The sequence below is a fragment of the Xenopus tropicalis genome, chromosome 7 (assembly GCF_000004195.4).
Source record: "Xenopus tropicalis strain Nigerian chromosome 7, UCB_Xtro_10.0, whole genome shotgun sequence".
Lineage (NCBI taxonomy): Eukaryota > Metazoa > Chordata > Amphibia > Anura > Pipidae > Xenopus > Xenopus tropicalis.
Window position 1 is genome coordinate 131,391,383 of NC_030683.2, and position 21,360 is coordinate 131,412,742.

General features: G+C 53.6%; 1 protein-coding gene across 1 annotated transcript in view; it reads left to right on the plus strand.

Annotated features, from left to right (window-relative positions):
* The window catches only part of epha2 (EPH receptor A2), a 35,623-nt gene extending 14,993 nt beyond the window's left edge, over positions 1-20,630 (plus strand). The window contains 15 exon segments of the mRNA NM_001006764.1: positions 1,224-1,890; positions 13,359-13,514; positions 13,630-13,959; positions 14,044-14,168; positions 14,274-14,430; positions 14,587-14,686; positions 16,004-16,059; positions 16,140-16,265; positions 16,349-16,534; positions 16,620-16,681; positions 16,798-17,007; positions 17,502-17,651; positions 17,804-17,997; positions 18,171-18,326; positions 19,067-20,630. Coding sequence (NP_001006765.1) covers positions 1,224-1,890; positions 13,359-13,514; positions 13,630-13,959; positions 14,044-14,168; positions 14,274-14,430; positions 14,587-14,686; positions 16,004-16,059; positions 16,140-16,265; positions 16,349-16,534; positions 16,620-16,681; positions 16,798-17,007; positions 17,502-17,651; positions 17,804-17,997; positions 18,171-18,326; positions 19,067-19,172 — 2,781 coding nt within the window. The 3' untranslated portion in view covers positions 19,173-20,630.
* Positions 20,631-21,360: the final 730 nt, after the last annotated feature.

Sequence of the window (21,360 nt, forward strand, 5' to 3'; positions counted from 1 at the left end):
TGTGCCTATAGGTGTAATTGTGACATCGGCGCAGTTCCTATGTACTAATGAGCCTATAGGTGTAATTGTGACATCGGCGCAGTTCCTATGTACTAATGAGCCTATAGGTGTAATTGTGACAATGGCGCAGTTCCTATGTACTAATGAGCCTATAGGTGTAATTGTGACAATGGCGCAGTTCCTATGTACTAATGAGCCTATAGGTGTAATTGTGACAATGGCGCAGTTCCTATGTACTAATGAGCCTATAGGTGTAATTGTGATATTGGCGCAGTTCCAATGTACTAATGAGCCTATAGGTGTAATTGTGACAATGGCGCAGTTCCTATGTACTAATGAGCCTATAGGTTTAATTGTGATATTGGCGCAGTTCCAATGTACTAATGAGCCTATAGGTGTAATTGTGATATTGGTGCAGTTCCAATGTACTAATGAGCCTATAGGTGTAATTGTGACAATGGCGCAGTTCCTATGTACTAATGAGCCTATAGGTGTAATTGTGACAATGGCGCAGTTCCTATGTACTAATGAGCCTATAGGTGTAATTGTGATATTGGCGCAGTTCCAATGTACTAATGAGCCTATAGGTGTAATTGTGACAATGGCGCAGTTCCTATGTACTAATGAGCCTATAGGTTTAATTGTGATATTGGCGCAGTTCCAATGTACTAATGAGCCTATAGGTGTAATTGTGACAATGGCGCAGTTCCTATGTACTAATGAGCCTATAGGTTTAATTGTGATATTGGCGCAGTTCCAATGTACTAATGAGCCTATAGGTGTAATTGTGATATTGGCGCAGTTCCAATGTACTAATGAGCCTATAGGTGTAATTGTGACAATGGCGCAGTTCCTATGTACTAATGAGCCTATAGGTGTAATTGTGACTAAGGCGCAGTTCCTATGTACTAATGAGCCTATAGGTGTAATTGTGACAATGGCGCAGTTCCTATGTACTAATGAGCCTATAGGTGTAATTGTGACAATGGCGCAGTTCCTATGTACTAATGAGCCTATAGGTGTAATTGTGACAATGGCGCAGTTCCTATGTACTAATGAGCCTATAGGTGTAATTGTGACAATGGCGCAGTTCCTATGTACTAATGAGCCTATAGGTGTAATTGTGACAATGGCGCAGTTCCTATGTACTAATGAGGCTGCATATTTTACATTTTGCTGCTGATTTTTCTCATATTTATTAAACCTGCGTTTTTGTGCGACAGTGGGACCTGCTGCAGAACGTAATGAACGGCAGTATGATCTACATCTACTCGGTGTGTAACGTGCAGGAGGGGGAGCAGGACAACTGGCTGCGCACCAATTGGATCTACCGGAGCGAAGCGCAGCGCATCTTTGTGGAGCTGAAGTTCACGGTGCGGGACTGTAACAGCTTCCCCGGGGGCTCCGGCACCTGTAAGGAAACCTTCAACCTCTACTCCCTGGAGTCCGACATCGATTACGGGACCAACTTCCAGAAGCGCCAGTTCCGCAAGATCGACACGATCGCCCCCGATGAGATCACGGTTCAGGCCGACTTCGCGTCGCGCAACGTTAAAGTCAATGTGGAAGTGCGCTCGGTGGGGCCGCTGAGTCGCAAAGGCTTCTACCTGGCCTTCCAAGACATCGGGGCCTGCGTGGCGCTGCTCTCTGTGCGCATTTACTACAAGAAATGCCCGTCGGTGGTGCAGGGGATGGCGCAGTTCCCAGAGACAGTCGCTGGTACCGACTCCCAGTCTTTGGCAAAGGTGTCGGGCCAATGTGTGAATAACGCCGTGTCGGCCACTGGAGAGGTTCCCACAATGCACTGCAACACTGACGGGGAGTGGCTGGTACCCATCGGGCACTGTCTGTGCCAACCTGGCTATGAGAAAGTCGGAGACACCTGCCAAGGTAAGTCCGGCCTGGGATGTTTCCCAGCAGCCATTGCAGTAGGGTTTGGCTCTACATTCAACTATTGTTATAGAATGGCCTATTCCTAGCAACTTTGCAATTGGTCTTCATTATTTCTTATAGTTTTTGAATTATTTCCCTTCTTCTGTCTCTTTGCAGCTTTCAAATGGGGGTCACTGACCCCGGCAGCCAAACTCTATTGCTCTGTGAGGCTCCAGTTTTATTATTATTGTTACTTTTTATTCCTTATCTTTCTATTCAGCCCCTCTCCTATTCCTATTTCAGTCTCTCTCCCTGGTTGCTATGGTAATTTAAACTCTAGCAACCAAATAGCTGCTGAACTGAAAATGAAATAACTGAAAAACTACAAATAATAAAAAATGAAGACCAATTGCAAATTGTATTGGAATATTACTGTCTACATCATACTAAGAGTTAGAAGCCGTCATAACGCCCCCCCCCCCCCCCTCGCTGATCCCGCCCAGGCATTGGCCTTGTGGTTCATTCATGTGGACAATGACATTTAGTCCCATTCAGAGCCGGCGGCTAGTGGAGCGTGTCAGCACATTGGCCAATAGGGTGGCACTTGGGGTGGAATGCGTCGGGGCTTAGTCAGCAGGGACTGCGCTGTCTGGCAGCTCTGTAATTGCACGGTGGGCAGATTTCCTTTCAGCTCCCCCCAGGGGGGGGGGCTTGGTTTCCCAATACTTGTTGTTGCTGGGGGGCCCCAGGGTTGGCCCCTGGGCACAGTCACTATTATATATGGCCGAGCATTGCCCGGGATTGTAATTCTCCCTGCAGAACAATAACTGTCACTGTTCCCAGACCTGTCCCCCCCCCCAGCGATGGGGCCAACTCCCAGTTTACAGCAGGTCTATGGAATGCAGGAGGGTGTGCGCTGAAACCAACTCGCAGCTATAGGTGCCCTGGGCTCTACGTGGAGCTGAACCTTTGGGCGCCCAATTATGTTTTACTGCAGATTCCCAACCACTAAACTGCTGGTTATGGGGGGGTCGGGTCGGTCCCGGGTGCGAGAGAGAATTCAGGGACAGGGTAGATGAAGTTGATAAAAGACACAAGTCCCTTAACTTCTATCGTTTGTTCAAATGGGCAGAGGTGCAAAAATCTAAATTGCTCCTGACTCAATAGGCCAGCTGAAGGACTAGGCTGCGGTGCTTAGTGCAATCCTGGGCTATCTTGGGGCTACCGTCTTTAGGCCGGGATTAGAAGCCCCCAGTTCTTAAACTGATATTGGGTTAGATGTAGATCCGGCAGGGCTGCAGATGAATGGATGCTGCAGGCTGTACTGGATTCTATGTAGCCACGCAGCAGGCATTTTAACGAACTGCCAATTAACCGCACAGCTTGGGGGTTTTATATGTGCCCAAAGGTGCCAGACCGGGCCTCAGGGTGGCTACTGCTAGCCCAGGGTGTTTGTAGGTAGATGTAAGGGTTAATCCCTGAGGTGTTGGGTTTCCTTGGGACAGGATTCTGACACAGATCTGCTACAAGTTAAACACTGGGGGGGGGGGGTAGGTGTGCAGTGAGGGGTAATGGCCCCGTGCCCCCTGTCACTGATCACTCAGGATTATGGGATTACTTTCATCTCTTGCCCGAGTCTGTTTCTGGTTTCTCCTTTCTACCATCAGGGATTTCCATGTGTATGTGAGGGTTAGCTTCCCCTTTAATGGCCATAGGTATCATTTATTGTGCCCAGTCAGTAGCCCTCTCCCCTACGGCTGGGGCTTGTGTGCCGGGGCAGTTACAACTCCCGTGTGGGCAAGCACCTTTATATGGCAGTGCCAGGGGGGGGCGCTCAGGAGAGGAGAAGCCACTAACAAAGGGCCCTTGTCTGGCCTCCCCCACATGGCGGCAGATTTATGCCCCTCTTCTTCAGAAGCCGTAATGATTGTTTGATTAGATCCAGATTCCCTGTCTGGATTCCCCCCCAGAATAGAAACAGGGGGTCAAATGCCCCATCCAGGGCAGGAGTTGGGGGGGGGGGGGGCAGACAGAGGCAGGAGGGGCCCCGCAGGTGTCCTTAACCCTGAGCCTGTGAGAGCAGGAGGGAGGTATGTGCGGAATGAGTGGCTTTTACCCTTAATGACTCCCCCCCCCCCCCCCCCAAGCAGAGGTGTAAAAAGACACAGGAATTTAGCACTGGGGGGGGGCAGTTGTTACTGCCCCAACGACCTGATTCTGACTGATAAAGAGGCTTTTCTGCTCTATAAAGGGATTTAATGCCCCCAATAGGAAAGATAAGGTGAGTGGGGGCTGGAGGTTAAAGGGGAACTAATCTATAGTTACATATAAATAGCACTACTGCTCTAGTGCAACTGTAACTCCCAACCCATAAGCTCTTGCAGTAGCAGACACAGCGCCACACGCAGGGTACAGTCGGTAAATGGCAGTTGAACTTTCCCTTTAGACATCCCTGGTTTTTGTGCAGTTTGGACCCTTTCCCCGAGAGGCGCCTGTTTATAAAGGAGGCGGAGCCTAATCTCAGGCCGTTTCATCTCTGGGGTGAATGAAATGAGGTTATTTGACCTTGGCCAGGTGGTGCCCGGGGTGTCATTGGCTTCCGATCCCTAATCCCCCCCCACTGCAAACAAATACCCCCCCAGCAGCCCCCCTCCCTCCTTGTCTCTAAATAAAGAGAGCCCCCCCCCGGGAGGATCCCCTGTGCCCCGTACGTGCTGGCACTGCCCGCAGGGAGCTGACCCCGGGGTTCTGGGAAACTGCTTGCTGGTTATTTTGGAACCAATGTTATTTGTCATCTGTATTCTGGCCAGCGCCGTCAGCCCCCCCACCCCCCGAGGGACCCTGTATTCCCTGCTTCACTAGTCTGTTACAAGTGGCCCCCCCAGGAGTGAATGGGTTAAATAAGCCTGTACTGTTAGAAAAAAAAAATTGCATCTGGTTGCTAGGGTCTCTGTTCATGGCAACAGTTTGTGTTCACTGTAAGTCAGTAGCCCTCTGCTTCCATTAGTGCCTGGTTAGTGATTGTGGCTTCATCTCTCTGCTCTGCCCAACCGGTCACCCCCGGCCAAGCCTTAGTGTCACCCCCGGCCAAGCCTTAGTGTCACCCCCGGCCAAGCCTTAGTGTCACCCCCGGCCAAGCCTTAGTGTCACCCCCGGCCTAGGCTTAGTGTCACCCCCGGCCTAGGCTTAGTGTCACCCCCGGCCAAGCCTTAGTGTCACCCCCCGGCCAAGCCTTAGTGTCACCCCCGGCCAAGCCTTAGTGTCACCCCCGGCCAAGCCTTAGTGTCACCCCCGGCCAAGCCTTAGTGTCACCCCCGGCCAAGCCTTAGTGTCACCCCCGGCCTAGGCTTAGTGTCACCCCCGGCCAAGCCTTAGTGTACCCCCGGCCTAGGCTTAGTGTCACCCCCGGCCTAGGCTTAGTGTCACCCCCGGCCTAGGCTTAGTGTCACCCCCGGCCAGGCCTTAGTGTCACCCCCGGCCAAGCCTTAGTGGCCGTCCCTTACCCGTCCCTGCCAGTCCCCCCCCAGCATGGTGTATTGGCCATTGTTGGGCACAGTAGGTGCAAGAGATGTAAATCATATGTACAAGAAGCTGCCAGTCCTGTCTGCCAGGAAGTGATTCAGGGCCAAACAGGTGATCTGGGTGCCACATTATTTAGCCGGCGAGACCGTGGGAACTGGGAGGGACTGGCAGGGACGGGTAACCTCCTCCTACCCACAGCGACTGGCATTTCTGCCTTCCCACAGGGTATCCCCTGCTCTTGCCCCAATTGTGACGTCACTCCCTGCCCCAATGCAACAGATATACTGAACCACTTGGCTGATCTTGCCCTAAATGCCACATAGGCCGGTGCCACGCTGAGTGGGTCCTGACTGGATCCTGCGGCTTTTGTGCTGCGTAAGAGCAGGAAGAATGCGCAGCAAACAGGAAAGGCTGAATTGTGTGGGATATCCGATGTGGATATGATGGAATTTGTACCGGATGATCCGCTGCCGGTGGGGACCCTGCGGGAAAAGCCCATCTGGTGCTGTCAGGCCAGGAGCGGGCACGGTGCCCAGAAAGCTGCCCCCTCCCGTGTATCAGTGGTTTGGTTTCCCCTTCTCCTAGTCGGACCTGCCGAGGGTATCTCCAGGCAGCAGTGCTGTACATGTACCTCTATCCGTATGTGGGATATTCCCAAGGTCACTATTGGGCCAAGGTTCTGCCCTGCCCTGTAAACTACCCCTGCCCTGTAAACTACCCCTGTCCTGTAAACTACCCCTGCCCTATAAACTACCCCTGCCCTGTAAACTACCCCTGCCCTGTAAACTACCCCTGCCCTATAAACTACCCCTGGCCTATTATGTGCCCCAGGAAGGGTGAGCGAATGATAAATCTCTATATACGCCCGGTTTCGCTCGCACACTTTGTTCTGCCCGCGTCACGCTAGAACGGCGCAGGAATTCTCTGTTTGCTTACGGCGCTCACCTGCCCCGCACATGGGGCATTTAGCAACGAGCCTTTACTGAATAAATGTTGATTTAAGGCCGCGCCGCACAGGGAGCCGAGAGAATAAACTGGAAGAAAGGTGAATTCCTTTTGCAGCGACACATTTGTCTTTACAGCACTGCTGCCCGGTGAGGCCTGTGACTAAGCTGGGAGATAGAAGGGCTGGGGGGCAGCAGGTGGCTTATTCCCCCTATATATTAACATCCTACAGACCCTTCCAGGGGCAAACATGGCTGAAACAATGAAGGGGGGTGATTTAATTAGATTGGAGCGCTGATTGCCGGAACTGACTGCACTTTATGGGCTCGTATTGTGGCAAGTAGGGACCGGCCAGGAATCCGCGTTACTCATTCCCCCAACCATTCATTTGGGCTGTAAAACTGCACCTTCATCCCTGCTCCCATAGGTAGGAACGGCCATAAAACCATAGCTTGGCCCGGAATCAACAGGCTGCTTGTTCTCTTATGGGAACCAGACATAAATGTGCCCCTCCAGCTGTGAGCGGGGGCTGCGCCTCCTGGGGGGGTCCCGGGGGTCTGGGAATAACTGACCTTGATGACTGCTCACTGTCTGCTGTCCCTGAAATACAAGCCAAAATTCCACTTCACCCCAAAAGGGAAAGTTAACCTTAAAGCTAAATATTAGCCTGATGTTGGCAGTTAGAAGGGTTACTGCCTGCCCTGCTCTCATTTCCCTACAGAAATAGGGGTTGGTAGCACTAGGTAGGTACCTAATATATAGGGGCAGAGACAGGGGAAAGTGTTGGAAGGGTTACTGCCTGCCCTGCTCTCATTTCCCTACAGAAATAGGGGTTGGTAGCACTAGGTAGGTACCTAATATATAGGGGCAGAGACAGGGAAAAGTGTTGGAAGGGTTACTGCCTGCCCTGCTCTCATTCCCCTACAGAAATAGGGGTTGGTAGCACTAGGTAGGTACCTAATATATAGGGGCAGAGACAGGGAAAGTGTTGGAAGGGTTACTGCCATGCCCTGCTCTCATTTCCCTACAGAAATAGGGGTTGGTAGCAACTAGGTAGGTACCTATATATAGGGGCAGGAGACAGGGGAAAGTGTTGGAAGGGTTACTGCCTGCCCTGCTCTCATTTCCCTACAGAAATAGGGGTTGGTAGCACTAGGTAGGTACCTAATATATAGGGGCAGAGACAGGGGAAAGTGTTGGAAGGGTTACTGCCTGCCCTGCTCTCATTTCCCTACAGAAATAGGGGTTTGGTAGCACTAGGTAGGTACCTAATATATAGGGGCAGAGACAGGGGAAAAGTGTTGGAAGGGTTACTGCCTGCCCTGCTCTCATTTCCCTACAGAAATAGGGGTTGGTAGCACTAGGTAGGTACCTAATATATAGGGGCAGAGACAGGGGAAAGTGTTGGAAGGGTTACTGCCTGCGCTGCTCTCATTTCCCTACAGAAATAGGGGTTGGTAGCACTAGGTAGGTACCTAATATATAGGGGCAGAGACAGGGGAAAGTGTTGGAAGGGTTACTGCCTGCCCTGCTCTCATTTCCCTACAGAAATAGGGGTTGGTAGCACTAGGTAGGTACCTAATATATAGGGGCAGAGACAGGGGAAAGTGTTGGAAGGGTTACTGCCTGCCCTGCTCTCATTTCCCTACAGAAATAGGGGTTGGTAGCACTAGGTAGGTACCTAATATATAGGGGCAGAGACAGGGGAAAGTGTTGGAAGGGTTACTGCCTGCCCTGCTCTCATTTTCCTACAGAAATAGGGGTTGGTAGCACTAGGTAGGTACCTAATATATAGGGGCAGAGACAGGGGAAAGTGTTGGAAGGGTTACTGCCTGCCCTGCTCTCATTTCCCTACAGAAATAGGGGTTGGTAGCACTAGGTAGGTACCTAATATATAGGGACTGGTATTACTGGGCAGGTTCCTAATATAAACTTTGGAACAATGTTCTGTTCTTTATGTGGTGCTGTTGGGTATCATTAAGTTTATTTAATAGAGGAGAGGCCTAATTTTGGGTTTAACCAGACTCCCTGTTACTATTTTTGAGTAGAAGGATTACGGGTTTAGGTGACAGTTGGAAGGAAAGGGCAAAGGCAGAATAAAGGGGAAGTTAAGAGGCTTTTGGGGGGAGTTTATTAGACATAAAGTCATGTGACTCGGCAGCAGCCGGATATTCTCTCTCTCATTAATCCCCGGGTCGGAGTTGGTTCCATTCCTCTTCCTTTCTAGATAATATTAAAAGGAAAGTTAGTTTTCTGTAGAACAAATTGGGGGCAGAGGTCAGAGTGAGGGGGGGGGAGAGGGGTAAGTCGGACCCTCAGGGGAAAGGGTGTTTGCATTCTGGACACAAGCGGCTTGTGAGACCACCTTGCTGTCTGTGCCTGTGGGCAAGGTGGGGATTCCTGGGAGGGGGGGGGTAAATCCTTGTATTTAGCAGCAGGGGGTTTAAAAAAGGGAAGAAATAATTTATCTTTGTTTGTATGGGGGGGGGGGAACTCACACACCTCTGGGGCTGCTGTAGAGCAGTGTATGTACCAATGGGGGGGGGGCAGTGTATGTACCAATGGGGGGCAGCGTATTACCATGGGGGGGCAGCGTATGTACCAATGGGGGGGTGGGGGGCAGTGTATGTACCAATGGGGGGGGCAGTGTATGTACCAATGGGGGGGGGGGCAGCGTATGTACCAATGGGGGGGGGCAGTGTATGTACCAATGGGGGGGGGGCAGTGTATGTGCCAATGGGGGGGGGCAGTGTATGTGCCAATGGGGGGGGCAGCGTATGTACCAATGGGGGGGGCAGCGTATGTACCAATGGGGGGGGGCAGTGTATGTACCAATGGGGGGGGGCAGTGTATGTACCAAAGGGGGGGCAGTGTATGTACCAATGGGGGGGGCAGCGTATGTACCAAAGGGGGGGCAGCATATGTACCAATGTATCTCTGCTCAGCTCCCATAGAGACACTGCACCCTGTCAGGTACAACTCCCAGCGCCCCGAGACAGGCCGAGGGCTCAGCCAATGGGAGCAGCCGTCTCTCTCAGTGTTTTTATTGTGGTGAAACCGGAATCGCTGGGAAGAATGAGCGGCATCTGCCGAACCCTTTGTTCCGGAAAGAAGCAGTTTAAATTCCACATTGAATTTTCCCAAATGAGCGCAGAGTTATTTGCTGTCAAAAGGAGACGATTTGGTGATGGGGCCTTGTAACTACTACACCGCCGGCGGCACTGGGGCCCAGCAGTATGGCCAACAAGTAGTAGGGACGGGCAGTGTTGGCAGTTAGTGTGGGTAGTAGGGACGGGCAGTGTTGGCAGTTGGTGTGGGTAGTAGAGACGGAGCAGTGGTGGCAGTTGGTGTGGGTAGTAGAGACAGGGCAGTGTTGGCAGTTGGTGTGGGTAGTAGAGATGGGGCAGTGTTGGCAGTTGGTGTGGGTAGTAGAGATGGGGCAGTGTTGGCAGTTGGTGTGGGTAGTAGAGACGGAGCAGTGGTGGCAGTTGGTGTGGGTAGTAGAGACAGAGCAGTGGTGGCAGTTGGTGTGGGTAGTAGAGACAGAGCAGTGGTGGCAGTTGGTGTGGTAGAGAGACGAGCAGTGGTGGCGTTGGTGTGGTAGTAGAGACGGAGCAGTGGTGGGCAGTTGGTGTGGGTAGTAGAGACAGAGCAGTGGTGGCAGTTGGTGTGGGTAGTAGAGACGGAGCAGTGGTGGCAGTTGGTGTGGGTAGTAGAGACGGGGCAGTGGTGGCAGTTGGTGTGGGTAGTAGAGACAGAGCAGTGGTGGCAGTTGGTGTGGGTAGTAGAGACGGGGCAGTGGTGGCAGTTGGTGTGGGTAGTAGAGACGGAGCAGTGGTGGCAGTTGGTGTGGGTAGTAGAGACAGAGCAGTGGTGGCAGTTGGTGTGGGTAGTAGAGACAGAGCAGTGGTGGCAGTTGGTGTGGGTAGAAGAGACAGAGCAGTGGTGGCAGTTGGTGTGGGTAGTAGAGACAGGGCAGTGGGTGTGGGTAGTAGAGACAGGGCAGTGGGTGTGGGTAGTAGAGACAGGGCCGTGTTGGCAGTTGGTGTGGGTAGAAGAGACAGAGCAGTGGTGGCAGTTGGTGTGGGTAGTAGAGACAGAGCAGTGTTGGCAGTTGGTGTGGGTAGTAGAGACAGAGCAGTGGTGGCAGTTGGTGTGGGTAGTAGAGACAGGGCAGTGGGTGTGGGTAGTAGAGACAGGGCCGTGTTGGCAGTTGGTGTGGGTAGAAGAGACAGAGCAGTGGTGGCAGTTGGTGTGGGTAGTAGAGACAGAGCAGTGTTGGCAGTTGGTGTGGGTAGTAGAGACAGAGCAGTGGTGGCAGTTGGTGTGGGTAGTAGAGACGGGGCAGTGTTGGTGACTCAGGGGAGCATTTCGGGGGCAGGTGTGAAGGAATGGGGGCCTGGGGGGCATCACACAGAAGCAGCTATGAGGTCCCTCAAGAATCTTGTTTTCAGATCAGTCACCGTTGCTATAGCGACAGCAGCCTATGGCCCCCCCCAAGGAGATGAAAAAAATTCAAATGTCCATCTGCCGCCAGGGCAGACAAGACTGGCACAAAGGTTGCCCAGGAACTCCCCCGCCGTTGGCGCACAATAGATCGGCCCATTGTCCCCTTTGTAAGAGCCATGGCAGCTCCGCTCTCCCTACTAATCAGCAGCCTCTCGCTCTGCCCTTAATATTCATTATCTCTCACTGCCGCCCGTGCGTGGGGGCCCCTCGGGGTGCGAAGCCTCCAGCATTTGTTCCAATGCAACCGGGGGGGGGGGGCTGAATTTAATTTCTCCAAATTAAATCATTGGCCATTTGGCCGCTGATGTGCATGGAAATGGTAATGATCGCATTTCCACTTGTGCCTCTTCCTGGGGGGGCCAAGGGGGGGCTTCCTAGTGCAGGCAGATGCTCAGAGCCCCCCCTTGTTCCATTCCCACCCCCCCCCCTGCAGCATTTCCCTTTTGTGCCGTGGCCCATTCATCCCGGCACAAAGGCTGACACTCAGTCTGGGGGGCGCAGACCACTCCATCCCTCGCTGCCGACTTGTCAGGTCAAGAGTTGCTTTTGACCTTTCATTAATCTGCCCTGGGAAAGTGCGGGGTTTGTGTTTGGGCAGAGGCGGCCAATCAGATAAGCAGCCGGTGGGGGGGGGGGCTCTTGGGGCACTTGTGCCGGGGCCCCCCGGGGCCAACATGGAAGCAGCAGCCATTGCTTGTGGTGTAGCCAGTGGATTATGAGTTACCTTTCTGGTTAGGGGCAGATAAGCGTTACCCCTGACCCCAGGGCAAATAGGAGTTTCTGAGGCGCGGGGGGGGGGGGGGGGGGGATTAGCCGCCCAATCCCCTTTAATTATAGAGAAATCCCATGTTAAGGTCAGAGGAAATAGAGAATATTGAGCTCGGCAAACACTCCCCACCTATTCTCTCGCTTTGCCTTTATCTTATCCAGTGCCCCCCCCCCCGGCAGGGAATGGGGCCCCCCCGCCACCTTCCCAGGGGCACCTCTCGCCGCTGCCTGTGAATAAGGGGATTAAGTTGTAATTCTGGGTGCTTATTGTTTACCCCCCGCAGCTTTGGAACGTTCTGACAAACTTGGCTTATTGTGCCCCCCCCCGCTGCACCCCCCACTGCTTAAAGTGGTATTTCTCCTTTTGTTTTGCCCTTAATCCCCTGATCTTGCCCCAAGTTGCCCCTTTTGTCTCTGCGCAAGTCACCTGTGTCCCACCTCCAACATGAAAGAATGTGCTGAATACACAGGAGTGCGGGCCGGTGAGTCTGACAATAGGTGCCTTTCCCTGTGGGCCGGCCGGGACCCCCACTGAGCTTTAGAGATGGAAATGCCCCCCCACCCCCATACAAGGAAGGGCCACATCAGCTCTTCCCTTTGATGCCCCATGGGGCAATGTAAATACAAGGGTTAAACAAGCTGCTCCTTTATTGCAGCCCATTTGATTTAGTGGCCAATCTCCTAGTTTTGGTGGTCCGGTTTGGCTCAGTGGGACCCCAGGGTCTCTCTCTTTGCTGCATTGTTCCCCAGAGGGCCCCCCGGTTCCCCCCTCGGTTCTAGAGTTGGTAAATTTCCCCATCACAAGCAGAGGAACCGGTTAAGCAGGAACGGACTGTTCTACCCAGAGAGGCGACAGTATCTGTAGAACCGGATACCCCTGTGGCTTCTGTGGCTTTTAGTTGCTCTGTTTAATGACACAACTCTGTATTGGGGGGGGGGGGGGGTGAGCACCCTATGGGAAGTACAATTCCCATCATCCTCAGGGAAGAGCCTTGCAGCATAAAAACAGCTGCTGATTGGATAAGGGGCTTATTTGCCTGGGGGGGGGGCTATGGCAAAGTGGGGAAAGGGGTTAACTTTGCTCCCTCCTGGGGTTCCCCAGCCCCCACCTCGGCTCCTATTAAATCCAGTAATAAGGGAGCCTGGCGCTGTAAAACCAACACATAAATGGATCCAGACAACGAGCGCTCTGTGCTCTTCCGCCCCAGCGAGGGTCCCCATTCTGCCCCGGCGAGGGTCCCCATTCTGCCCCGGCGAGGGTCCCCATTCTGACCCGGCGAGGGTCCCCATTCTGCCCCGGCGAGGGTCCCCATTCTGCCCCGGCGAGGGTCCCCATTCTGCCCCAGCGAGGGTCCCCATTCTGCCCCAGCGAGGGTCCCCATTCTGCCCCAGCGAGGGTCCCCAACACTGAGAATTAGGGGTTGGTTATAATTTGGGTACAGTTAGTCCCCTGTAATCAGTATGGCAGTTCCTGTATCAGTATGGCAGCTTCTGTAATCAGTGTGGCAGCTCCTGTATCAGTGTGGCAGCTTCTGTAATCAGTATGGCAGCTCCTGTATCAGTGTGGCAGCTCCTGTATCAGTATGGCAGCTTCTGTAATCAGTATGGCAGCTTCTATAATCAGTATGGCAGCTTCTGTAATCAGTATGGCAGCTTCTATAATCAGTATGGCAGCTCCTGTAATCAGTATGGCAGCTCCTGTCGATGATTGGCTCACTCAGTTGCCCTTTTTCCTTCCACAGCTTGCAAGCCAGGATTCTTTAAGTCGGAAACCTCCAACGGACCCTGCCTGCCCTGCCCGGATCATACAGAACCGACCAGTCAGGCCGCTACTTTCTGCCCTTGCAATGATGGGTTCTTCCGTGCCACCTCTGACTCCAACTCTGCCCCCTGCACCAGTAAGTAATGGGGAATTCCATCTCCCCCGTGGGGGGGGGGTAGTTTGGGACTGGGGCAGCTTGTACTTAATTGGGTTTGTAGTAGAACTGGGTCTGACTCACGATTCTCCCCCAGGTTTCCCATCTGCCCCCCGTGACTTCACGGCTGTTGACATGGGCTCCAAGGTGGTGCTGCGCTGGTTGCCCCCCAGCAACTCCGGGGGCCGCAGTGACATCACCTACACGGTGACGTGCGAGAAATGCCCCCCGGAGACTGGCGACTGCGTTCCCTGCGACAATATCCGTTACTCCGAGACCCCCCGGGACCTGAAAGGCACCACCATCTCCATCATGGACCTGGAGCCTCATCTCAACTACTCCTTCACCGTCGAGGCGCGGAATGGCGTTTCTGCTTCCGGCTCCAGTCGCAGCTACGCAGCTCTACGGATCAGCTTGAACCAGACTGGTAAGGAATTGGGCGCTGGACCGGTCCTGTTTGTGTGTTGGGCCCGGTCCCCTGTGCAAGAGCTTACGCTTATTTGTTCTGCAGAACCCCCCAAAGTCACCTCCGTAATCCTGGAGAACCAGGGGACCAACTCCCTCGGCCTGTCCTGGTCAGTGCCGGCCCGGCAGCAGAGCCGCGTATGGAAGTACGAAGTCACCTATAGCAAGAAGGTAAGTTGTAAGAGTAGTAGAGCACGGATCTGTTTCCCGTGGGAGGTGGCACTGTGCACAATGAGCCCCCCTGATTGGCTAATGCATATTCTGTTCTGGTTGCAGCACGACGGCAACAGTTACTCGGTGCAGCGGTGCGAGGGCAATGCCGTCACGCTCGTGAAACTTGCGCCGGGAACCACCTATGTCGTCCGGGTGCAGACGCTGACGCAGGAGGGAGTCGGGATTTACAGCAAAGACTACGAGTTCGATACTCTGCTCGGTGAGTAACGACGGTCAGACCATTAGCCTATGGGGGGGCCCTCAGGGTGAGACTCCAGGGCCCCCCGGCTGTAGATGCTCCTCCCTTTATGACACGTAGTAACGCCCCCGGCTGTTTAATGTTTGCCAGTCGTTGACGCCATTTCTCTCGGCGCAGGTGAGGAAAACTCCAATAACGCCGCAGTCATCGGTGGCGCCATCGCCGGCTCCTTGTTAATCGTCGTCTTCGTGGCCGTCATCATCTTCATGCACAGAAGGTACCGTCCCTGTCTGTCTCTCTCTGCGTCTGTCTGTCTCTCTCTGCGTCTGTCTGTCTCTCTCTGCGTCTGTCTGTCTCTCTCTGCGTCTGTCTGTCTCTCTCTGCGTCTGTCTGTCTCTCTCTGCGTCTGTCTGTCTCTCTCTGCGTCTGTCTGTCTCTCTCTGCGTCTGTCTGTCTCTCTCTGCGTCTGTCTGCCTCTCTCTGCGTCTGTCTGTCTCTCTCTGCGTCTGTCTGTCTCTCTCTGCGTCTGTCTGTCTCTCTCTGCGTCTGTCTGTCTCTCTCTGCGTCTGTCTGTCTCTCTCTGCGTCTGTCTGTCTCTCTCTGCGTCTGTCTGTCTCTCTCTGCGTCTGTCTGTCTCTCTCTGCGTCTGTCTGTCTCTCTCTGCGTCTGTCTGTCTCTCTCTGCGTCTGTCTGTCTCTCTCTGCGTCTGTCTGTCTCTCTCTGCTTCTGACTGTCTCTCTCTGCGTCTGTCTGTCTCTCTCTCTCTGCGTCTGTCTGTCTCTCTCTCTCTGCGTCTGTCTGTCTCTCTCTCTCTGCGTCTGTCTGTCTCTCTCTCTCTGCGTCTGTCTGTCTCTCTCTTTCTGCGTCTGTCTGTCTCTCTCTTTCTGCGTCTGTCTGTCTCTCTCTTTCTGCGTCTGTCTGTCTCTCTCTGCGTCTGTCTGTCTCTCTCTGCGTCTGTCTGTCTCTCTCTGAGTCTGTCTGTCTCTCTCTGCGTCTGTCTGTCTCTCTCTGCGTCTGTCTGTCTCTCTCTGCGTCTGTCTGTCTCTCTCTGCGTCTGTCTGTCTCTCTCTGCGTCTGACTGTCTCTCTCTGCGTCTGTCTGTCTCTCTCTCTCTGCGTCTGTCTGTCTCTCTCTCTCTGCGTCTGTCTGTCTCTCTCTCTCTGCGTCTGTCTGTCTCTCTCTTTCTGCGTCTGTCTGTCTCTCTCTTTCTGCGTCTGTCTGTCTCTCTCTTTCTGCGTCTGTCTGTCTCTCTCTCTCTGCGTCTGTCTCTCTCTCTCTGCGTCTGTCTCTCTCTCTCTGCGTCTGTCTGTCTCTCTCTGCGTCTGTCTGTCTCTCTCTGCGTCTGTCTGTCTCTCTCTGCGTCTGTCTGTCTGTCTCTCTCTGCGTCTGTCTGTCTCTCTCTCTCTCTCTGCGTCTGTCTGTCTCTCTCTGCGTCTGTCTGTCTCTCTCTGCGTCTGTCTGTCTCTCTCTGCGTCTGTCTGTCTCTCTCTGCATCTGTCTGTCTCTCTCTGCATCTGTCTGTCTCTCTCTGCGTCTGTCTGTCTCTCTCTGCGTGTCTCTAACCCCCTGCCGCTCTCTCTCTGCCCCCCAACAGCCGCAGGAACCCCAATACGCGCCAGAGCGACGAGGACATCTACTTCTCCAAACCCGGTAAATATATTTCCCCCCAATTTTTCAATACATTTCGTGCCAATATCTTTATCCGCTAACGCCCCTCCCCCCCCCCACAGAGCAACTGAAACCCCTAAAGACCTACGTGGACCCCCACACGTACGAGGACCCCAACAAGGCGGTGCTGAAGTTCACCACCGAGATCTCGCCCAACTCCATCACGCGGCAGAAAGTCATCGGCGCAGGTGAGGCTTTTGCGTGAGGCGTTTTTACAGCGTTGCAGGAAAGCGCGGTCGGAACGGAGATTGAATACGGTTTTCCTTTGCAGGCGAATTCGGGGAGGTGTTTAAGGGAATCCTGAAGCTGCCGGGGAAGAAAGAAGTCCCGGTCGCCATTAAGACTTTGAAGGCCGGTTACACGGAGAAGCAGCGCATCGACTTCCTCAGCGAGGCGAGCATCATGGGACAGTTCTGCCACCATAACATTATCCGCCTGGAGGGCGTGGTCTCCAGATGTAAGTAAACTCCTCCCATTCCCTTTCTCCCGCCCCCTGCGTCTCCCCGACTGCCCCCCCCTCACGTGTGCTCTCTCCCCCCCAGACAAACCAATGATGATCGTTACGGAACACATGGAAAACGGAGCCTTAGACAAGTTCCTAAAGGTAAGAACCCCCCCCCCCAGATCCATTGGTTCAACCGACTGGTTGTGCTGCCTGCCTGGGCCTCACAGCATGAGTTACTGTGCCCCCATCTCACCGCTGCCCCCTTGTGCCCACAGGATAACGACGGGGAGTTCTGCCCCATTCAGCTGGTGGGAATGCTCAGGGGCATTGCCGCCGGGATGAAGTATCTCTCCGAGATGAACTACGTGCACCGCGACTTGGCCGCTCGGAATATTCTGGTGAACAGCCAGCTGGTGTGCAAAGTGTCGGATTTTGGCCTCTCGCGGGTGCTGGAGGATGACCCCGAGGCCACTTATACCACTAGCGTAAGTTCTGACCGTGGCGGCCATTGGGGTTGCTGAGAATGCTGGGAGCTGTAGTCCTTTTCTATACTATCCACCATCCCTGGGTGGCAGTGAAAGTACAGGGGGTAGAAGGTAATAAAAAGGGGTTTTGGGAAACTGCCCTTAAATGGGGGGGTTCACCTTTAGATTCACTTTTAATGTCATAGAATGCCCTATTCCTAGCAACTTTGCAGTTGGTCTTCATTGTTTATTTGTTATCATTTTTTATCTATTCACCTTCCACTTCTACATCTTTCCAGCTTTTTAAATTGGGGGTCACTGACCCCGGCAACCAAAAAACGATTGCTCTGCGATCTTACAACGTTATTATTGCTACCTACTACCTGGTTGCTAAGGTTAAGAAGACCCTAGCAACCAGGGAGCTGCAGCAATTCCCAATAAAAAATGCAGACCAATTGCAAATTGTCCCCCAGTACGCCAGCAGGGAGTTTTGATCATATGCTCTCCAATTGCAGGGGGGCAAGATCCCAATCCGCTGGACGGCCCCGGAAGCCATCTCTTACCGGAAGTTCACCTCGGCCAGTGACGTGTGGAGCTACGGGATCGTCATGTGGGAAGTGATGTCATATGGGGAGCGGCCTTACTGGGAAATGTCCAATCAGGAGGTGAGGAGGTTGTCCGGTCTGTCAGTAGGCCGTTCCTGCTGAACTGTACTTAGTACTTTGCTAAGCGGTTGTAGTCGTCCGGGTTTCTGCTGGGGGGGTTGTAATGTTAGAGGTTGAACCGACTGTTCCTAACGCCGCGCTGCCTCTTGCAGGTCATGAAGGCCATTAACGAGGGTTTCCGACTCCCGGCACCCATGGACTGCCCGTCGGCCATCTACCAACTAATGATGCAGTGCTGGCAGCAGGAGCGCAACCGCCGGCCCAAGTTCCCCGATATCGTCAGCATCCTGGACAAACTGATCCGAGCCCCCGACTCTCTCAAGACATTGGCTGATTTCGACCCAAGGTTTGTGATATAAGAGTTTCTTTTAGTGCCCCCTGGTGGTGGGGTAGGGGTTGTACTGGGACTGACCGAGCCCCTTGCTCCAATACCGGCTTCTGATTGGATAGGGGAGAATCTACTTTTATAGTTTCTAGTGATGAAAGAGTGACCCCCATATTCTCTTGTTGCCCCCTCAGGATCTCCATTCGCTTGCCCAGTACCAGCGGGTCGGAAGGGATGCCATTCAGAACCATCGCAGAGTGGCTGGAGTCCATCAAGATGCAGCAGTACAACGAGTTCTTCATGGCTTCCCCCTATAACTCCATGGATAAGATCATCCTCATGAACCAAGAGTGAGTGTCCTAATGCGTCCGGGGCGGTGGGCACAGGCGTAGGGACCCCCGGGCACAGGCGTAGGGACCCCCAGGGCACAGGCGTAGGGACCCCCGGGCACAGGCGTAGGGACCCCCGGGCACAGGCGTAGGGACCCCCGGGCACAGGCGTAGGGACCCCGGGCACAGGCGTAGGGACCCCGGGCACAGGCGTAGGGACCCCCGGGCACAGGCGTAGGGACCCCCCGGGCACAGGCGTAGGGACCCCCCGGGCACAGGCGTAGGGACCCCCCCGGGCACAGGCGTAGGGACCCCCCCGGGCACAGGCGTAGGGACCCCCCCGGGCACAGGCGTAGGGACCCCGGGCACAGGCGTAGGGACCCCCCGGGCACAGGCGTAGGGACCCCCCGGGCACAGGCGTAGGGACCCCCCGGGCACAGGCGTAGGGACCCCCCGGGCACAGGCGTAGGGACCCCCCGGGCACAGGCGTAGGGACCCCCGGGCACAGGCGTAGGGACCCCCGGGCACAGGCGTAGGGACCCCCCGGGCACAGGCGTAGGGACCCCCCGGGCACAGGCGTAGGGACCCCCCGGGCACAGGCGTAGGGACCCCCCGGGCACAGGCGTAGGGACCCCCAGGGCACAGGCGTAGGGACCCCCAGGGCACAGGCGTAGGGACCCCCCCCGGGCACAGCCGTATGGGACCCCGGGCACAAACCCTTGATTTCTCCGTAACTAAGTGCCATGTTTCTACCCCCCCAGCGACATCAAGCACCTGGGCATCCGGCAAACCGGGCACCAGAAACGCATCGCATTTAGCATCCTGGGACTGAAGGAGCACGCCAGCACCATGGGCATCCCCATCTGAGGGCCAATGAGAGCCGGCCGTACGTGTAACCATGGCAATATCCTCCATCCGAGGACCAACAGGCTACGTCTTTATTGCCTTGGCGTTGGCAGGGACCCACCCCCTCTGCGGACCCCCCCACACAAACTGAGCATACTTGAAGTGTAAAACCAGCGGGGAGCCATAGTTATATATAGTGGCTTCCCCCCCCCTGCTGACAGGCACATGGACTCTTCCACCTGTGGTGCTTCAATGGGGGTTCATTGCACTTTCTAAAATGCACAGGGGGGGCAGGATGAACTGCCAGTGGAGGGACCCCGTGACCTCCCCCCATGACGGACCGATGCTGCTATGGGCGAGGGACAGCCGCCCGGCGGATGAGAAATTTAAAGCAACGACGCTGCTTTCTCATTGGCCGGAAGCTGCGGAGCTGAAACGCGGACTGTCCAAAGGCAGCGCCTTCGCCCGGACTTGGCAGAGCACTTTGTGTTTATACTTATGGAGATTAATGAAGTGACACTCGGACCCCCCCCCCCCCCCTTAGGACTCCCAGATACCCCCTGAGCTGCGGGAGATGTGAAACATCTGGCCGGGGGGGGGGGTGATAAATTTCAGGACATTCCCAGTAAATTCCCAGCTTGGCAGCGGCACAGTCGCTCGGTGCCTTTTTATTGTATTTATAGACTTTATACTGTGTTTATTTTAGCCTTGGTACCAGAACGGCAATGGCGGAGCGGCCAACGACCAATCCCGCTCCTCCCCGCCCCATTTATATCAACATTAAATGTATATTCTGTTTAGGAAACACTTTGCAATTGGTCTTTCTTTTTTACAATCTTTTACATTCTTTTTGTATAGCTTTTTAGTTACCGGGGGTTACTGACCTTAGCAACAGTGGGGTCATTTTCTAATATATATATATATACATATAAAAATCAAGACCAATTGCAAAGCTGCTTGGATTACTCCTCAGTGAACTCCCCAGAGAAATACAACAAGGGTTGTGGGAGGATGCTGGGAAATGTAGTTCCAGGCAGTGATTTCCTGCTTCGTTTACACAGTCGGCCAATGGTGCTCTGCTGGCTGCAGAATTAAATCTCCCAGAATCCATTGGGCCAACTAATCTGGCTGGGGCTGCTGGGAAATGTAGTCCCGCCATGGCTGGAGGTTTTTCCGTCTTTCCGTTATAATATTTTGCTTTGGCATTTAATGGCATTTAGTTATTTGTTCCTAATAATTTGGATTCATGTTAATATTTCCAAGTGCCTTCTTCCCCCCCCCCCCCCGAGCTTCCTCATCCTCATTGTGCCCCGCCCCTTTCTTTCTAATTTATTTCTGTGCCTTTCTGTACGTAGGACGGTGCCTCGCTCAGTGTTAATGTTCTTTATGCCATAATTATTTATTTTTGTATATTTATTGATAGAATGTCGGTTATCTGTTTCTCCGAAATAAACCCGCACATTAGTTTTTCAGAGTAAAGCGGCTTGTGAGTTATTGTATTATTTGGTTCATGGGATCATGATGTTATGGTACAGAGAGACGCAACTAAACTAATAAAGGGAACTGAAGGGCTCAGTTATGGGGAAAGGCTGGCCCAGTTGGGATTGGTTACACTGGGGAAGGGGCAGTTAAGGGGGGGGCACTATATATAAATATATAAGGGGGGGCAGTAATGAAATAGAGAAAGTACAGGGAAGAGCGACTAAGCTGATAAAGGGAATGGGCTCAGTTATGGGGAAAGGCTGGCCCAGTTGGGATTGGTTACACTGGGGGGGGGCAGTTAAGGGGGGGTCACTATATATAAATATATAAGGGGGGGCAGTAATGAAATAGAGAAAGTACAGGGAAGAGCGACTAAGCTGATAAAGGGAATGGGCTCAGTTATGGGGAAAGGCTGGCCCAGTTGGGATTGGTTACACTGGGGGGGGGGGCAGTTAAGGGGGGGGGTCACTATATATAAATATATAAGGGGGGGGCAGTAATGAAATAGAGAAAGTACAGGGAAGAGCCACTAAGCTGATAAAGGGAATGGGCTCAGTAATGGGGAAAGGCTGGCCCAGTTGGGATTGGTTACACTGGGGGGGGGGGGGCAGTTAAGGGGGGGGGTTACTATATATAAATATATAAGGGGGGGCAGTAATGAAATAGAGAAAGTACAGGGAAGAGCGACTAAGCTGATAAAGGGAATGGGCTCAGTTATGGGGAAAGG